General features: G+C 44.1%; 1 protein-coding gene across 1 annotated transcript in view; it reads left to right on the top strand.

Annotated features, from left to right (window-relative positions):
• TMC3 (transmembrane channel like 3) overlaps window positions 1-18577 on the top strand; it is a gene marked incomplete at its 3' end in the record, with an annotated part of 46732 nt that extends 28155 nt beyond the window's left edge. The window contains exons 12-22 of the mRNA XM_081228457.1: window positions 484-562; window positions 2173-2418; window positions 3264-3392; window positions 3690-3757; window positions 5560-5688; window positions 7640-7750; window positions 8959-9084; window positions 9706-9795; window positions 11931-11968; window positions 13864-14113; window positions 17758-18577. Of these exons, the coding sequence (XP_081084583.1) occupies window positions 484-562; window positions 2173-2418; window positions 3264-3392; window positions 3690-3757; window positions 5560-5688; window positions 7640-7750; window positions 8959-9084; window positions 9706-9795; window positions 11931-11968; window positions 13864-14113; window positions 17758-18577 (2086 nt within the window). The remainder of the gene's footprint in view (window positions 1-483; window positions 563-2172; window positions 2419-3263; window positions 3393-3689; window positions 3758-5559; window positions 5689-7639; window positions 7751-8958; window positions 9085-9705; window positions 9796-11930; window positions 11969-13863; window positions 14114-17757) is intronic.
• Between the last annotated feature and the right edge of the window lie 359 nt (window positions 18578-18936).

Genomic DNA, 18936 nt, shown 5'->3' with positions numbered 1-18936 from the left:
GCAGGTGACTTAAGCCCTCCCCATGTTCAGTACCCTTGTCCCTTAAGTGGGGGTTATAATAATATGGACCTCACAGAGTTGTTAGACTCAAATGAGATAATGCCTGGAAAATCACTTTATAAACCAGAAGGCATGACACAAGGACACGTATAAGTCACACTACACTTCAGAGCCCCGCTTCCTGAGCTCACACACTGTCTGCTATACCAGTGGTTCTGAAATACTGATCCAGAGATCGGCTATAGTGGAATCACCTGGTAAGGAGATAAAAGGATTCCCAGACCCCATCCAGACCTCTTGAAACAGTGTAGATTCTGGAATTCTGTATTTTTTTTTTAATGCCCACAGTCTGATTCTGAAGGAAACCAAGTGTGGCAACCAACAACTGTCTTAGCCAAAACTTGGTGGTCACTCCCAAATTGTGGTCAGTCTAGAACCATGGAGTGGTGGTCTGGTCATTCAAAGTGGGCTTGTGGCTTTCAGGGTCCTTGTGCTGTACCTGGGAAACCTCTACAGTCTGATCATCGCCCTCTTGGACAAAGTTAACAGCATGAGCACTGAGGTGAGTGCTCCATCCTGGGGATGTGCCCAGTCAGCCACTGCCCCCACACACACCACACACACATACACACATATATACATATACACACACATATACACAAACACATGCACATACACACATATATACACATACACACACATATACACAAACACATGCACATACACACATATATACACATACACACACATATACACAAACACATGCACATACACACATATATAGGTACATACACACATATATACACATACACACAAACATACACAAACACACGCATATACACACATATATACACATACACACATACACACATATACACAAACACATGCACATACACACATATATAGGCACATACACACATATATACACATACAGACACACACAAACACATGCACATACACACATATACACAAATACGCACATACATATATAGGCATACACATGTACACAAACACACGCACATACACACATAGGCATACACACCTATATATACACAAACACACGCACATACACACATATATACATACACATATATATATACACATGCACAAACACATACACACACTTATACACATACATATTTAATACATACACACATATATACACATACACACACACACATATATACACATACACACACAGATACAGAGTCATCCTCAGTGTTGTCAATATCACTGCTAGTATTTGCACTCTGTTCATCATGTTCAAAAATCAGTTCATTTGTGGTCTTCTCAACAAAGGATAGGAAATGTGGTCTCATTTCCAAGATAAAGAAACTGAGGCCAGAATTTATGGCTAGTCAGTGACAGGGCTGGAATGAGAACCTGGGTCTCTTGACACTCTTTCCTGGAATTCCATCAGGGAAGCTTATCAACAGCTATTGTAAATGATCCCAGGAGAATGGCAGACCATGGGACTAATTTTCACTTAGAAAATCAGGAGAAAATAAATATCTTATGGAGAGCAGTTCAGAGCAGGCCCCACCATCCCAGCCTAGGGTAGTTTTGGAGGTCATTTTAAACCTGCCCCACCTGTGAGGTTATCCCAAAATGGTAGGGGAAGAGGAGGCAGGGAGTAGGAGGTTTCTTTAGGGTTGTTTACCCAAGCCATACCTTCCTAGCGTCAAATCCTGCTGCTTATAAGACAGGCGAGGCCACAGGGAGAAATGGTTCTACATCAGGGCTTTGATGTTCCGTAGACTGGGTCCTTACCTGCCACTTACTAGCAACATGACCTCGAGCGTTTGAGTTCTACTAGCTGAGCTTCAGTCCCTTCATCTGTAACATGGAATAATCATTCTTACCTGACACTCTTGTGAGAATGAGAAATATAACATGCTGTAACCTAGGACAGGCTCTGACACTTTACTGGGGACCAATCAATGCTATTCATTACAACTCTATGTTCATTACTGGACCAACTCTAGTCAGGTGGCTATCAACCAAGCTAGAGATAGTGAGAGAGAGAGAGACAGAGAGTCGGAGACAGAGAGAAACAGAGATAAAGAAAGAGAGATTATTCCCAAGCATGCAGTGATATCCTTGGTGTTCATGATGGATTCTTATTTACACATAACTGGACAACCTTTTCTTCTTCCTTCCCTGTCTCCACAGGAAACTGCTCCCCCAAATAGCACAAGTCATTGGATAGATTCTACCATCTTCTTTGTCACCAGGGCAGCCCCTGGAGAAGAGAAGTGGTCCACGCCTGGGCCTGGGATAGGGCTCAGGAGAAACAGCACTTGGGCCCTGGAACAAGCCAATGTTCTGACTTACACCTCGCCTCTCTCAGAGGCCAACAAGACCACTGCTTCCACCCAGAGTCTGCAAGGCCAATGCTGGGAGACATACGTTGGACAGGTGGCTCCCTCGTTCCCTTATAAAGCCCTTCCATGTCCATTTCATCACTTAATTCTAGCGACTCTCTGAAGTGTCATTATCTCTATTTTATAGAAAAAGAAAATAAAGTTCAGTGGGGGATTAGGTTTTTCCAGGTCTCAAAATGAATTATCATACTCAGTGTAAAGACTCAGGCAGTATCAACAGTGTGCTTGGCCCTGTTCTAAGTGCTTAGTCTAGAATCTTATTATGATCCGTAGAAGCAGAGATGAGGAAACTGAAGCACAAGAGTTTAAGTAACTTGCCCCAAAACACAGATAGTAAAAGCAGAATGAAGGGGACTTCCCTGGTGGTCCAGTTGTTAAGACTTAGCCTTCCAATTCAGGGGATGAGGGTTCGAACCCTGTTCGGGGAGCTAAGATCCCACATGCCTCGTGCCAAAAAACCAAAATATAAAACAGAAGCAATATTGTGACAAATTCAATAAAGACTTTAAAAATGATCCACATCAAAAAAAAAAAAAAAAAGCACAATGAAGCCCTAAACCCAGGCATCTGCTCCAAACTGTGTGCTCTGAACCCCTCTGCCTTTCACCTTCACTATATCCCATGATGACACCTCAAGTGGTCTGTGGCTCAGAACCATAGACTTTTCCCCTGGCTTTGTGTAAAGCTGGCCTCAGATATCAAAATTCAAATTAACAAATATTTGTTGAGCAGCCATTATGTGCCAAAAATGAAGCCGCCATTGGAGGGTCCCCAGTGGCTCAAGCCATGGGAATGAAGAGAGAAGGGAGGACCCCAAGGAAGAGGTGGACAGTGGGAAGGGCAGGGCGTGGTGGCATCCAAGGACACCTTGTGTTGCAGGAGATGCTGAAGCTCTCCATCATTGACATGCTCTTCACTGTGGCCAGCATTCTGCTCATAGACTTCTTCCGAGGACTTTTCGTTCGGTACTTAACTGACTACTGGTGTTGGGACCTGGAGAGCAAGTTTGTAAGTAAGATGCCGTGTCCATTACAGAAGTTCATATGGCCAGATCCATCCTTTCCTGATGGCCAGGCTGGGAAACTGACATGGCTGAGAGAAAATACGTGAGGGAAGAAGGAAAGGCTGTACAAAGCTGAGTTTCCATTTCTTTCTTACATTTACCATTTGCTGGGATGGCCTCACAGACAATGATCTCTACGTATCTAGGCGGGCAAAGAATTCTGTGTATTTGACTATAGTGAACTGGTTTATGCAAAGAAATTTGGAATGTTTTTTAATGCAGAAGTTCGTTTTCTCTTGTAGCCTGAATACGGGGAATTCAAAATAGCAGAGAACGTGTTACATTTAGTCTACAACCAAGGAATGATTTGGTACGTAGCAAAGCTTCTTCCTGCTGTGCTTACATCTAATCTGGGCTAAGATTTTAATTTACCGAGTCTGGATGGGACATGACCGTAATAAACACAGTCATAAGAGTCAAGAAAGGACATAAACAGTTTCTAATTGAACTATTTCACATATATAGTAATTTCAGTAATGGTTTTCTAAGCATTTTGCAGAAAGGAATGAGGAAGGAAATAGTCCATTTTTAGGCCACTATCGGTCACTGAAAAACAAACAAAACTGCACAAGAACCAGTAGAATAAGCTGCTGGGGAGGATTGTGGGGAGGCTAGGAGGAGAGGCTGCTGACCCCCGAGGAGGACTTCCATCAGTGGCTGTGTCACAGCTGGGGAGCCTGCCTTCAGCTACCCACTCTCCTTCCGTACTCTCACTTGGACATTGAGCCCAGGTGCATGACTATCCCCCAGAAAGATAGACCCATCCTAGGGGAGATCTGCTCACCCAGGGCAGCCCCCAGCCAAGGCAATCATGTTCCTAAAGATACTAAAGGCTGAAAGGGATCATCTGATCGACATGGACGTGTGTGTCCATGGGGACACGGCGGAGAGCTCCCTAACCAACCCTCCATCTCTGGCTTTCCCTACTGGACCACAAAAAGTGCTATTTGTTAAAATACAAGCAAACGACAAAAAAGAAGAAGAACCTGGGTGTCCCATACCTTCAGAAGACACAATCTCTCTTCATAATCATTCAGTAAAATGCAGGAGGAATGGAATATAAAGTAATATCCCTTTACTCAAATTCTGTATTCTTAGAGTCCACTTATTTTGAAAAATATTTTCACAAATACAGTATTAAAAATAATACAAAACATTTACTTAACATTTGCCAGAATGTCGGGCATGTTTTTCCCTGTAATAACTGGTTTAATCCTTATAGAAACCCTATGAGGTAATTAGTACTATTTTCTCCATTTTAAATATGAGGAAACTGAGGAAAAGAGAAGCTAAGTGTCTTGCCTGATGTGAGAAACCAAAAGTTTTTTTAAAAAACAGTTTTACTTATTAAACCTCTCTTTGTATCTATTTTCCTGCTGCTAAGTCCAAACTTCACAAGTATTGTATTGCATGAACATCCAGTATAAGCAGATTTAGCCTTAAAGTCAGAAGATCTGTGTTTCATTCCATATTTGGCACTTATTTGCAGGGTAGGTATACCTCTGTTTTCCTGGGATGTTATCCCAGATCTGTCACTCTCAAAGGTCTCTCAGTTTGGATGATATAGAGTCTCCCTTTTATTAGTCTCTGGGCAAATCACCTAATTTTCCCAGACCCACATTTCATGTCTAAAAACTTTGGATATTTACCCCTCCTTTTATGGTTGCAGAAGGTTAAATGGGCCAAAATGTGTGAGGATGCTTAGCACAAGGTCCAACAAAAGTAGCTCTGCTTCACATAATGTTGATCAAATCTGAAAGTCAATAATTTATTAACGTAGCCCCACCAACCCCATAGACAGGCAAAATCTAGAGCTTGCCCGAAACCACAGTTATCCACTATTTGCCTCTTGACCGGAAGAGGGCCTTTCCTTTGCTAAGTGTGAAGAGGCAGGAGACACTTAGCATCCTTGTGCCAAGAGGATATTTTCAAACAGGCTCCCTGCTAATCTGCAGAAGTGACTTGTCTTATCTCCAGCAGGTGGAAGGTTGGGGTCTCAGATCTCCAGGGGCTTCTTCAGTTCTTTAAGCACAGAGTATAAATCTCAAGCTCTCAGAACCAAGGTAGACCAGAGGAGAACAGACGCTAACTGGCCTCCCATTGTGGTTTCAGGATGGGAGCCTTCTTCTCGCCATGTCTCCCTGCCTTCAACGTCCTCAAACTCATTGGGCTCATGTACCTGCGCAGCTGGGCTGTGCTGACCTGCAACGTGCCCCACCAGCAAGTCTTCCGAGCCTCCAGGTCAGTGAGCGTCAAGTCCGCTTCACAGAGAGAACTCACATCACCCACACTCGCCTTAGCCAGAGTGACCTCCAGCAAGGGGGTCTCCCCAACTCCCTGCCTGTCAAAATCTTGTCTGCCCTCCAGTTGCCTTTCCTCCTTGAAGCCATTGCCAATGCCCCACCCTTCAAATGAATCATGACTTTTCTTAAGCTCATGCCACATCTTTTACAACTTTTTACTGAAGTTTAATAATTATCCAGAAAGGGCACACATCACAAATATCCGGCCTGATGAATATTCACAAACTGAACACAACTCTGTAACCAGCCCCCAGATGGAGAAACAGAACAAGAACAGCACCCAGAAGCCCCCTTGTACTCGACTCCAGTCACTACCAGCTTCTAACAGCGTAATTCGTTCCCCCCGCCACACCGTTTTTTACTTGATGTAAATAGAATCCCACTCAGTATGACCTCTTTTATTCCTGTCTTCTTCTCAATATTGTGCTTGTGAAAATCACCTCATTGAGGACAACCCCCCCCAATTTCTTTATCCATCCTCCTGTGGTTAGCTATAATGAATAACACTGCCTTGAACATTCTCACGCATGTCCTTTGTTGGGTACATACCTAGGACTGTTCTTGCTGGCTCACAGGCCACGCGTGTGTTCTCCTCTAGGAGAGAGCGCCAACTATTTTGCCAAAGCAGAGGACCCCTTTCCACTCGCACCAGCTTCATGTGAGAGTTCCAGTTGTCCCACAACCTTGTCAACACTTGCTCTTCTCTGTATTTTTCACTTTAGCCATTTTGGTGAATTCATATCACATTTTGAACACCTTGATTAGAACTCATTTATTTTATTTTGACATAATAGTTATTGATGTGGGTGTGTTTCAGTGTCTTTCAAACTTTTTGACAATAACCAGCATGACAGTGTATTTATCATTCACCTAGTGACCAGTGTAGATGCATATATTCATATATATGTTTTATATATAATTTATATATGAATGTGTATATTCATTGACATCTGTGTATGCCTATATATAAAAATACATGCATACATATATACACACAAATATACATAACACATACATATAAATGGATACATACATATATTGAGTGTATATATATGTGTGTGTGTGTCTATACATATATATAAAGAGAATGTGTGTATATAAATAGAGAAAGGTTTCACAAATTAACACTCACCTACCTAACCACATTGTATGTGCCCTGATATTTTCTGTTCTCTTCTAGTCCAGTCTATTTCATTAGAGAGAGAGAGCATGCAGGCTGAGAGTCTCAGGGTTAACAGAGCATTCATTCTCTTTTCAGGACTATACACAGGGCCTTGCACACCAAACAGACCTGTGCTGCCCTCAGGGGAAGCCTGGGCAGCCGAGCTTTCAGACCAGCTTAGGGCCCAGGGCTTACTCAGGCAGACCATTCACCCTGAGCAGCCAGAAGCAGAGCGATAAGAGGTTGAGAGAGACATCCAAGTAAGAGAGTCAAGAACCGTAACAAAAGAGTCAAACCATCCTCAGACATAGGGGACAAGTTCAAGGCTGGGAACAGGACAGGGAACCACTAGGTAAAGACTCAGCTGGGTGGGGCATAGGTGCTAAGATTTTTCCATGAAATTAAGTTTATTGTGTGATGGCCATGGGGCCACCCGTCTCTTGGTTTGAGGTGGACAGGTGCTCAGCAAGCGTTTAGTAGATGAACAGGTTGGGCTGGGTGATCCACGAATTCCCGTTGAGCATCCATTTCTAGTTTGCTAAATTGCCTTTGATCCTATAACAGACCCTTTCCTAGGCAGTGATGGGAGGAGGATTTTTCTGTTTGCAAAGAGCCAGGGCTACAGTTTCTGTGTCGGTCTTGTTTTGGGGGGGCAGGGGGGTGCACATACATCATCGGCAGCTGGCCAGAGAGTGAACTCAGTGCCTGGCCTTTGGTTTCTTTACAGATCCAACAACTTCTACCTGGCAATGCTCCTGTTTATGCTCTTCCTATGCATGCTGCCAACCATTTTTGCTATTGTCCGGTACAAGCCATCTCTAAATTGCGGGCCATTTAGGTAAGTTCTCTTAGTTCAGTCCACTCTGCCTGGAGCTACTGACAACTATAGAGGAAGGACCCCTGCATTAAACTGAATTCTCCTCCTGGCTCACAGAACAGGTCAACAGCAGAGAAAAACTTCCAACTCATGTCTTTTGAATCCAAGACCATTTCCCTTTCCTTGCTAAGCAGGCTGCCCTCAAGTATGATCATCTCTGTGCTCATCTTTAAAATATACAGCCCACTTCAAATCAAAACGGGAAATGGCATTGCTCCAAGGCTAGAAGGAAATTCTACCTGGTCAATCTTTCCCTTCCAGAACTCAGAAAGCTTTTATTAAAAGATAGTCCATGTCACTTTTTTTTTTTTTTTTTTTTTTTTGCGGTAGGCGGGCCTCTCACTGTTGTGGCCTCTCCCCCTGCAGAGCACAGGCTCCGGACGCGCAGGCCCAGCAGCCATGGCCCACGGGCCCAGCCGCTCCGCGGCATGTGGGATCCTCCCAGACCGGGGCACGAACCCGTGTCCCCTGCATCGGCAGGCGGACTCCCAACCACTGCGCCACCAGGGAAGCCCAGTCCATGTCACTTTTGATTCTACATTATCTAGCTGCATCAAGACAGAAGTCCCGGGCTTCCCTGGTGGCGCAGTGGTTGAGAGTCCGCCTGCCGATGCAGGGGACACGGGTTCAGGCCCTGGTCCAGGAAGATCCCACATGCCGTGGAGCGGCTGGGCCCGTGAGCCATGGCTGCTGAGCCTGTGCGTCCGGAGCCTGTGCTCCGCAAAGGGAGAGGCCACAACAGTGAGAGGCCGGCGTATTGCAAAAAAAAAAAAAAAAAAAAAAAAAAGACAGAAGTCCCTTGAGTTATCTTCACCTAGCATTTGCTTTAAGTCAGTTTTGATACAACGTATACGTAACATTTAGAGTCTATCTTTGTATACATTATACATACACACACACGCGTGCGTGCACACACACACACACACACACACGCCATGTAGTTATTGACCCCATCTTCAAACCTACAGGTTAATTAAATGACTACTTCAGATGAAATCATTTCAGGAATGTTATGTATCTTTCACATTCATCAGATACTTACTTTAGCTTTGAAACTGACTTTAAGGGTTGGACTCCAGCTAGCTAGCCTTTTTTCTTTTTTATAATGGCTTGCAGGATCCTTCTTCCAAAAGCAATATAATCTGGAATTATGGTTTTCTTCCTCACAGCGGACAAGAGAAAATTTATGACATCGTGTCAGAAACAATTGAGAGGGATTTTCCCGCGTGGTTTGGCTCTGTGGTTGGGTACATCAGTAGCCCTGTGGTTGTCCTGCCAGCTGTGCTGCTTCTTTTGTGAGTACTTTCCTGCCTGCTTTGGGGGAACTTCTGCGTGTTTGGCCAAGAAGAAAGCACTGCTTTCCAATAACTGTATAAATTCAATGAGCTCATTGAAAAGTCACTTACGGAGCCTGATGATCTGAGCAGGGATGCTGAATCACACAGGGGCCAGGGAGGTAGAGCATGACTGATTCGTCAACAGCATTTCGGCGATCGCTGTGGCCATGACCATGGGGTTGAATGTGATTATCATTATCTTATTTTCCAGAAGTTTAATCTCAACATGGAATTTTACAGTGCAGCTAACTTGCGTCTGTTTTAACTTAAAGGGGAAATAACATCAAGTAGTTGATCCAATACTCCTACCATGATACACTGTAACATGCCTCTCCCATCTTCACTCCTTCCTTATTGCTGTCATCCATGCAGAATTCCAGGTCAGTGGAGGTTGCTTTGAAAATCAGGAGAGAGAAAAGGAAAGCAGCTCCTTCCCAGCACTTGCCAGCTTGAAAACTCACTGATACCTTTTGTCCTCAGGGGGTGGTGGGGTGGTGGGTAGCCCACATCTGGCTGGGAACACAAAAGCCCGACAAGGGGGATGAAGTACACTCACCGCCCTGTGCTGTTCTGCCCTAGCATGCTCATCTATTACCTTCAGAGCATCGCAAGATCCTTAAAGCTCAGCAACCACCAGCTCAGAATGCAGATACAAAACGCAAGTATTACGTAACCTTTGCTATCGTGAATGTGCATCAACCATCTGACTGATTTCCCTGGCCAGGGAATACCAGTGAGGTCACATTTTCAAATTACTAGGACTCTTGGCCACGTGCTAGAGTGCAAGGCCACCCCTCCCCAGCCAGGATCTCCCAGGGCTGTTTCTAAGAAAATACCCAGGCCCTCAATTGCCAGAATGAGCCTCCTCTCCTAGAGGCCTTGCTCATGCCCTCAGCACTTCATCTCCCCCTCCTGTGGCCACACCAGACTTGCAATGTACTGGGCTCTTCTGCTGGCTGCACTGACTGGGCAGGGAGAAAGGGTCCCTCCCTAATCCCATGTCGAGTTGGACATCTGAGCCCAAAGACACTGTTTGGACCCAAAGACCCACCTTTTTCATATCTTTTAAATTCTGGTTGTCATTACAGTAAGTCCCCTACATACGAACAAGTTCCGCTCCGAGAGCGCAATCGTAAGTCCAATTTGTTCCTAAGTCCAACAAAGTTCGCCTAGGTACCCAACTAACACAATCAGCTACATAATACTGTACTGTAACAGGTTTATAATACTTTTCACACAAATAATGTGTAAAAAACAAACACAAAAACTAAAGAAAACATTTTGACTCTTACAGTACAGTACCTTGAAAAGTACAGTAGTACAGTACAAGAGCTGGCGTCCAGGGGCTGGCATCGAGTGAACAGGCAAGAAGAGTTAGTGACTGGAGGAGGGAGAGGAGGTGGGAGATGGTAGAGCTGAAGGATTGTCAGCAACAGGAGACGGAGGGCGAGCTGCAGTGTCACTCACGCCTGATGCTGATGGAACTCACTTTCACATCTTTGAAAGTTCGTAACTTGAGGTTCATATGTGGGGGACTTACTATACCTTCTCTCCCATCTGGGGCTCAAACCATAGATCTCAGAACAGTCAGAGGGAAACCAACACTCCCCAATCCTTCCACAGTTTCTCCTCCTCTGCACACCCTAGGTGCTCCCCCAGGGCCAGGACCGGGGTGAGGCAAGCGAGGCACCAGGCTGCCAAACTTAGAGGCACAGACTCTCAGGGTCACACCGACCCTGCACTCCCACAGCCCCAAGAGTGAGCACCTCCTTAAATTTGACCCCTGGATACCTCACCCGCTTCACCCAGCCCCAGAACCCCACGCAAAAAACTTCCACATTTCTCCGTTTTAAAAAAAAAAAACAACTCTCACAAATATCAATTCATGTAAAGAAACACCAACTCATTTCATATATAGTCAAATAAGAAATGCATCTACGAACTTCCCTGGCAGTCCAGTGGTTAAGACTCCATGCTCCCACTGCAGGGGGCCCAGGTTTGATCCCTGGTCAGGGAACTAAGATCCCATGTGCCACATGGCATGACCACAAAAAAAAAAAAAAAAAAAAAAAAAAAAAAGAAGGAAATGCATCTGGAGTTGCAAAGGGCATTCTTGTGGAAATACACATCTCCCATGTGGTTGATCCATATTTTCTCTTCTGTGTCTCAGCCAAACCATGCTTAGCAGAGTCTCAACATGGTCTGTCAAAGAGCTGCCCCTAAAAATGAAACTTGCCAGGGATAAAACTTCAGCTCTCAGGTGTCAGCATTTATTCATTCAAGTAACAGGCTTAGGACCAGAGCACAGTGTCCCCAGGTGACGGCAGTAGCTCAGCCATGGCCCAAAGGATTAGCAGTGATACCTACATCATTCCCCACCCCTACCCCCAAGAATAGTACAGCAAGTCCCCTACACACGAACCTTCAAGTTGAGAACTTTCAAAGATGCGAACGTGCCCCTGTATGCCAGCTGTTGTACTTTTTGTACTTTTCAAGGTACTGTACTGTAAGATTAGAAATGTTTTCTTTATTTTTTGGGTTTTTTTATGTATTATTTGTGTGTGTTTGTTTGTTTTTGTGCATTATTTTATAATAGTATTATAAACCTATTCCAATACAGTACTGTATAGCCCATTGTGTTAGTTGGGGACCTAGGCTAACTTTGTTGGACTTACGAACAAATTGGACTTATGAACGCGCTCTCGGAATGGAACCCATTCATATGTGGGGACTTAACAGTATTTGTTACTCCTTCCTGCTAAATCCAAAACAATCATATGGTTATCATTTATATTTTAGGCAAGATCTGAAGATAAGAAGAAGGTTGCCCAAATGGTAGAAGGTAAGTACAAACAAAAATCCCCGATGTCTCAGTTGGTGAGCATTTTAAAAAACAGCAGTTTAAGGTTCATCACGAATAAACATTCCTACTCAACTGTGGTTTTCACAATTAACTAGACACAATAAAAATCTAGGGATATAAATGTTGGTTTATATCTATAATTTTTACATCAGCCCCAGACCTGTGAAAAACCCCAAAACACATCTGAAATCACAAGGAAACATTGAAGTAGGAGAGAAAAAGAAGCACAAAAATCTGAAGAAAACCCGTAAGAACATCTTGGCCTTATTCACTTTTGTGTACTTCCTCTCAGTGGCCCGTTTTTTCCTTGCAAGCCCCCCTCCCCAGTTCTTTGCCCCTTAGGTCATGTCCTCTCTGTCCCTGCCTGCAGAGCAATGCCAGGTGGGCAGGTCCAGCCATGGAAACAGATTCCCTAGTATGAAATCCAAACCCAATGGGCACACTTCTTCCCATCTTCCCCAGCAGCACCTGGACACACTTGTTCCCATCTGGGCTCATCGAGGGAAAAGGAAAGAGCCTCCCTGTAGAAAGAATGATAATACGGGCTTCCCTGGTGGCGCAGTGGTTGAGAGTCCGCCTGCCAATGCAGGGGACACGGGTTCGTGGCCCGGTCCGGGAGGCTCCCACATGCCGCGGAGCGGCTGGGCCCATGAGCCATGGCCACTGAGCCTGCGCGTCCGGAGCCTGTGCTCCGCAACGGGAGAGGCCACAACAGTGAGAGGCCCGCGTACCACAAAAAAAAAAAAAAAAGAAAGAAAGAATGATAATACAAGGAGCACAAGTCTGGTGTGAGCTGAAGGGAGGGGAAAGTGAGCAGGTGCAGCTCAAAGGAAACATGCCTGCCACTTGGAGCCACTAATAAGATCAGTGGGCAATGGCAAAATGGCGTACGTAGTCCATATTCTTCCTCAGAAAATAAACAAAAATGAGACCCAAAAAGGCTTTTTGGCCAACTCCTTTGTCTGCTTCAATGCAGAGCTAATTGGGAGGGATGTGTTTCCTTCCAAGAAAATACCTGAATAAGAGTCATGAGGCCACAAGGGTTGTGTTTGCTCCATCCACTTCCTCAGAGAGCAAGCCTACAGATAAAAACTGCTATGGAAAGTGACATGTACACACTGCTATATTTAAAATAGATAACCAACAAAGACCTACTGTATAGCACAGGGAACTCTGCTCAATGTTCTGTAACGACCTAAATGGGAAAAGAATTTGAAAAAGAATAGATACATGTACATGTGTAACTGAATCACTGTGCTGTACACCTGAAAGTAACACAGCACTGTTAATCAACTATATTCCAATATCAAATAAAAAAAATTTTAAAAACTGCTATGGAAAGAGACTGCAGCTCATGTTATAAAATTCCGCTGTAATTATCAAGTATTATTTGCCAATGAAGCATAATTAAGTTTAGTTCAGGTTGCCTTCAGAAACTAGGGACTTCCTCAGGATAACAATATTGTCATCTAATGTTTTTCAAGCCCAAGACCACACTTTTTTTCAGAATGCTCTGTGAACTGTTTCCAAAGAATCATAATTATCATCTAAGCTTCATCGTATCAATTGTATAGATAATGAACCAGAGCCCCAAAGCTGGTGAATAACCCACTTTGCTAATGGGGGCATCAGATGGTGCATGTCTCAAGCCTCAGGGTTCATTTGATTCCTCCTACACTCCCTTCCAGCTCCAACTCTCAGTGAAAAAATGATTTGAATTATGAAATGTTTGTCATCCATGGGGTCAGGAGTATCTGCAAGTGCACACAACTGTTGGTAGACCCACCTGTTGGAAGTCAGGACACTTGCAGCGAAACCAACCTGAGCGTGTCCCCCCTCAGCTTGTCTTCCCCTCACCCTCTCTCTTCCTGCAGCCCGCATCCAAACCCAAGACGAAAGCACCAAGAGGTTTCCAAAGGACAGCGATTTCGGCAGCCAGCTGTCCTCGGCTCACTCGGTGACACCTCAAAACAATGGCAATGTGGTCAGTTTCGACTCATCAAGTAGCAAGAGTAGCAGGGTGGAGACCATCACACGGCCCACGCCCCCGAGTCCCCAGCCAGGACCTGGCAGTCCCAGCTTGCCTCTTCCTGGCATCTCCAGATCGGGGCACAACTCTACCAGGTGAGTTAACTGCAGCTTGGCAGGAAATCTGCCTCCTGGGTAATACTTACCAGTGATGGCCCAGAGCCATAAAGAGCAGGACAAAAAGCCATTAGGGATGCTGCAATATTAGGGACAGCAACGGATAAGGAAGGATTAGGTAATGAAGAGAAGCAGGAGATCAGAGCATTATTTTCCCATCGAGAAGAACACAGGTCTTTCAGAGCAGAGGAGACTGTCCCAGTCATCCAGACCTGATGGAGCGTTTTAGAAGGACAAAAATTCGTTCTTATTTTTGTTGTGTTTATTTCCAAATATAAAATAAAGTTATAGTTCAGTTTTTGTGCATCAAAAACAAAACAAAACAAAAAAACCATTAGGGCTTCAAAGGCCCTAACAGGTTTAGGAAGTAAGAGCCATTAAATTCCATTTCTGCCTGAAGGCCACAAGGCCATTTCTGACTGTTGACAGCTGCTATTGAGAAGAAATGAGGGGACAAAGTTTGTCAAACAGGACAAATTCTTCCTCATTGGCCTTCTGCCATATAATCTATAAGCAAACCTTCCTGCCAACCTAGGGTATTTATTTCTATAGCCTAAGAAAAGAAAATGCCTTAAAAATTTTTTTTTCCATTGGGGACCTGGTTTAATGAATAGAGGGATTAATTTTAATTAGAATATTAGTTGTTTGCTTGTCAATGGCAATAACACTGTAACTCAAAAGATTCCAAATTAGCATAATCCAAACACGTTTGTATTGTAAAGAATTCTCTAGTATCTAATTCAACAAACTTTTATTGAGAACCAACTCTATCGTACTCTCTGTGATGGATAATACAGATTAATCAGAAACATCTCTGCCTCCAAGAGTTGAAAGTATAGTGAGAGAAGGATGTAGTTAAATATTAGATAATGTGATCAATGCTATGCTTCTGTGATAAACAGTATGTTTTCAGAGGACAAGGGGGATTGAGATAAAGTCTACATGGAGAATGGATAAATATTCCATAGGAGAAATTATATTGGACTTGGACCTTAAAAACTAAGTAAGATCTCACCAAATGGAGAAGAATCAAGAATGTACCATAGTGTTGAGTGATAAACTGGTATTAATGAAAAGCCATTTTTTTAAATTAAGACTTAAAAAAAAACAATTCTTATATTTCTGGGATAAGCGACACTTGGTCACAGTGTACGATTCTTTTTATTTATTAAGAAAGAAACTAGAATATGTTCCAGAGCATTCTTGGTTGGTTATAGACAGTATTGCCTAAGCCATATACCAGTTTTATTTTTAAAAGTTTTCAGTTCTTAGTCAATTAAATCCTTCTATTAAAAGGAGACAATGAGGGCTTCCGTGGTGGTGCAGTGGTTGAGAGTCCACCTGCCGATGCAGAGGACGTGGGTTCGTGCCCCGGTCCGGGAGGCTCCCACATGCCACGGAGTGGCTGGGCCTGTGAGCCATGGCCGCTGAGCCTGCACGTCCGAAGCCTGTGTTCTGCAACGGGAGAGGCCACAACAGTGAGCAGCCCGCGTACTGCAAAAAAATAAAAACAAACAATAAGGAGACAATGACATGTGTCATAAACAAAAACAAAAACTGGTTACTCTGTGAGATAATGAGTGTGTTAATTAGCTTGACTGTGGTAATCATTTCACAATGGATACATATATTAAATCAAGTTGTACACGTTAAACATACGCAATTTTTATTTGTCAGTTATACTTCAATAAAGAGGAAAGGTCAATTACTATTCCACTGTCTAGATACGCTATGACTTATTTAACCAATCTCTACTTAATATTTTGGGGTGGGGGGATATAGAAAGAATGTTACAAAGAAAACACAAAAAATTTAAAAATAAAAACCAAAAAGAAAAAAAAAGAATGTACCATAGTGGAGAATAAGCATGAACAAAGGTATGATGTTATGAAGAAGTGAGGCATCTTTGGGAAATGACTGAAGCAAAGGGAGCCTGGAGGGAAGCCAGAGATGATGCTGGAAAGAAGTGTAATACAGACCACTAAGACCTTTGAGCCTCTTTGGAGTTGGGACTTTATCTCTCTTTTTTTTAATTGAAATATAGTTGATTTACACAGCAGTGTTAGTTTCAAGTGTACAGCACAGTGATTCAGTTATATAAACATGTATATATGTTCTTTTGAATATTCTTTTCCATTATAGGTTATTACAAGATACTGAATATATCAATAGTTCCCTGTACTATACAGTAGGATGCTGTTGTTTAAATTTTTTTTTATCTTTTATTTTTTCACTCCAGACTGGCTATATTATCGGCAAGATCTTTTATATTTTAGTTCCAGGCTGGCCAAGTTATGGGCAAGATCATTTCTGCATTTGTATGGGTCAATTATTTCAGTTGTACCTACACATAAGAAAGCAGTAGAACCCTGCATTCTTTTCAGGGAGGTAGGACATCTAGAAGGATGCACTGACCCTAACTTACATGGAGAATTATATCTGACCTGAATGTAACACAGTGAAAGCAATATAGATAATATATAGGAGAGTTGTTTGGCAGGGGTAAGGGGTGAGGTTGTTTTGTTTGTAAAAACAATGACTAAGTGAACAAAGAATTCAAAATCTTGCTATATTAGGAGTTGTCTTCATGTATCTATTGGGCTTTGGTACAGAGGAGAGATTCCAATAGTCCTGGATAGGAGTCGACTGAAAAAAAATGCACAACCTAAAATTTGAGAATTATGTTTTATTTGGCGGACTTACTGAGGACTATGGCCTGGGACACGGCCTCTCAGATGGCTCTGAAGGACCGTTCCAAAGAAAGAGCTAGGAGATACAGCAGTTTTTGCTGAAAAAAACCCACGTGGTTGGACATCAAAGCCTTACTGCTAATCACAAAAAGACAGACATTTCAAGTTAATGATTTTAGTGCTTTTCTATCTTCTAGGGGAATATGCAAGAGTCTGAGCTCATTGAAGTTATTCCTTTGATACACATCTTAACTATCTAGGGCCAGTATCTTGTTTTTCTCCATCCCAAACTCCCCGTAGGGTACACCTTCAGGGCAGCTGCAGTGACCGATGGCTTTACATCCTTTGTTTTCTGAAATGACAGGTGACATTCTTTGTCCACATAGGCTATGGGGAGGAAGTGTCCAAGAACCTGGACAGCTGCATGGCAGAGACAGTGAGGGGCAGTGTTCCCAGCATGTGCTCCACAGTTCTTAGGCCCACTATGTGCTCCTGGACAAAAGGAGGTCTCCGTGATGAAATACACCAGCACAACACTCTTTGCCCTCCATGGAGATTCACGGTGCACATCATTACGATAAGGGTTCTGAGAATTCCAGCAGTAAAGAAATCTATTTAGCCCAGTTCCCCGAAGCCTCCTGTGCATGCAATCCACTGGACACCCATTAGGAATATATATTTTTTTTGATCCTCGCTGCACGGCATGTGGGATCTTAGTTCCCCGAGCAGGGATCAAACCCGTGCCCTCTGCAGTGGAAGCACAGAGTCCTAACCACTGGATCACTGGGAAATTCCCCACTGGACACCCATTAACATTTCAGAACAAGTTTCGGTGGAAATGCAGAGAACTGCTGTTCCGGCTCGCAGTGCTGGGACAGCATAGGGGTCTGTGAGCACCAAGGCTGCAGGAGTTTAACCACCTCTGTCTTTCAGGTATCCACATGGCCTGTGTGCAAGCACAAGTGATCTTTACAGGAAGAGATCCTGCACACCTGGAATGTTTACAAAGCACGTCGAAGACGTTCACTCAGAGCCTCTTTTCCGAAAAGACCTTCAGCAAATCGACCATGGATCAAGGGTCTCAGCCTTGGTGCCACGGGGTCGTAGGTCCCGTGCCCCCAGATACTATATGGTTAATGAACGTGACCTTCACCAAAAAAACCATTCAACTTTCTGGCCAGAAAGACGTTTCAAGGTAGACATCTTTGGGGACGCTGTGGAGATGTACCCCAGGAACATGCAACCGTGTATTCCCTGGGCCTCTCCACAGCTCAGTGAAGAAGAGGAGGAGATGCAGAGGAGAAAAATGAGCAGACAGACTTTCTACCCACGCTCCCTGACCGACCTCCACGGGGTTCCTCATTTTTATGTTGGCAAAAGTTTAGAAAGTCAGGCCCTGACTCCTGAGCTCCAGAGACGGACACATTACAAATCTTGGAATGATGGCGTTGAGGGTCAGCTTGACCGGCTGACGTATGTGCATAAAAAGCCACGCTACCGGAATTTCCAACACCCTCAGCACCCTCTGAAGCCCAGAGTTAAGGCCAAGTTCGAGCCATCTGTCACAGAATCTGATTCCATGTCGGCAGCATCCAGCAGTGACCAGCAGAACAGCAGCACCGACCAGTGTCTCCAGGTCACCCGCAGCCAGCCCAAGTTTCCGAGGTCTGCGGGCCAGTTTGGCAGGAGGAAGGCCATATCTAGGCAGGAGCTGACCACAGATCTGAATGACCTGATTTGTTCAAATGTCTAGGGCCTTCTTCTGGCGTCCCATTCATAGAGATCAGAGGCCTATTGGAATGCCGTGTAGCGTGACAAGTGTATGGTCCCTCCCCTGCTGGGAAGAGACACAAACACACCCAGTAGGTGAGATCAGTGGGGCATATCCAGGCACATGGCCTGCTGGCTGCGGCCCTGAGACCCACAGGGCTATGACTCCCTAATCTACAGCAACCATACACAAGTGTGGGGGTCTGTTTCCAGGGGGTCTCTTTGGGTCCAGCCACTGTAGGCCATTATTTCAAAAAACCTCAGTCCTTGACCTCCATTCAGGGTGACCCCAAATCATAGGCAAGCCAGACAGCTGATCCAATTACAGAAGACTCACCCCAC

Source organism: Mesoplodon bidens, assembly GCF_964165515.1.
Source record: "Mesoplodon bidens genome assembly, chromosome: 3".
Classification (NCBI taxonomy): domain Eukaryota; kingdom Metazoa; phylum Chordata; class Mammalia; order Artiodactyla; family Ziphiidae; genus Mesoplodon; species Mesoplodon bidens.
This window is presented reverse-complemented; position numbering and strand designations above follow the sequence as displayed.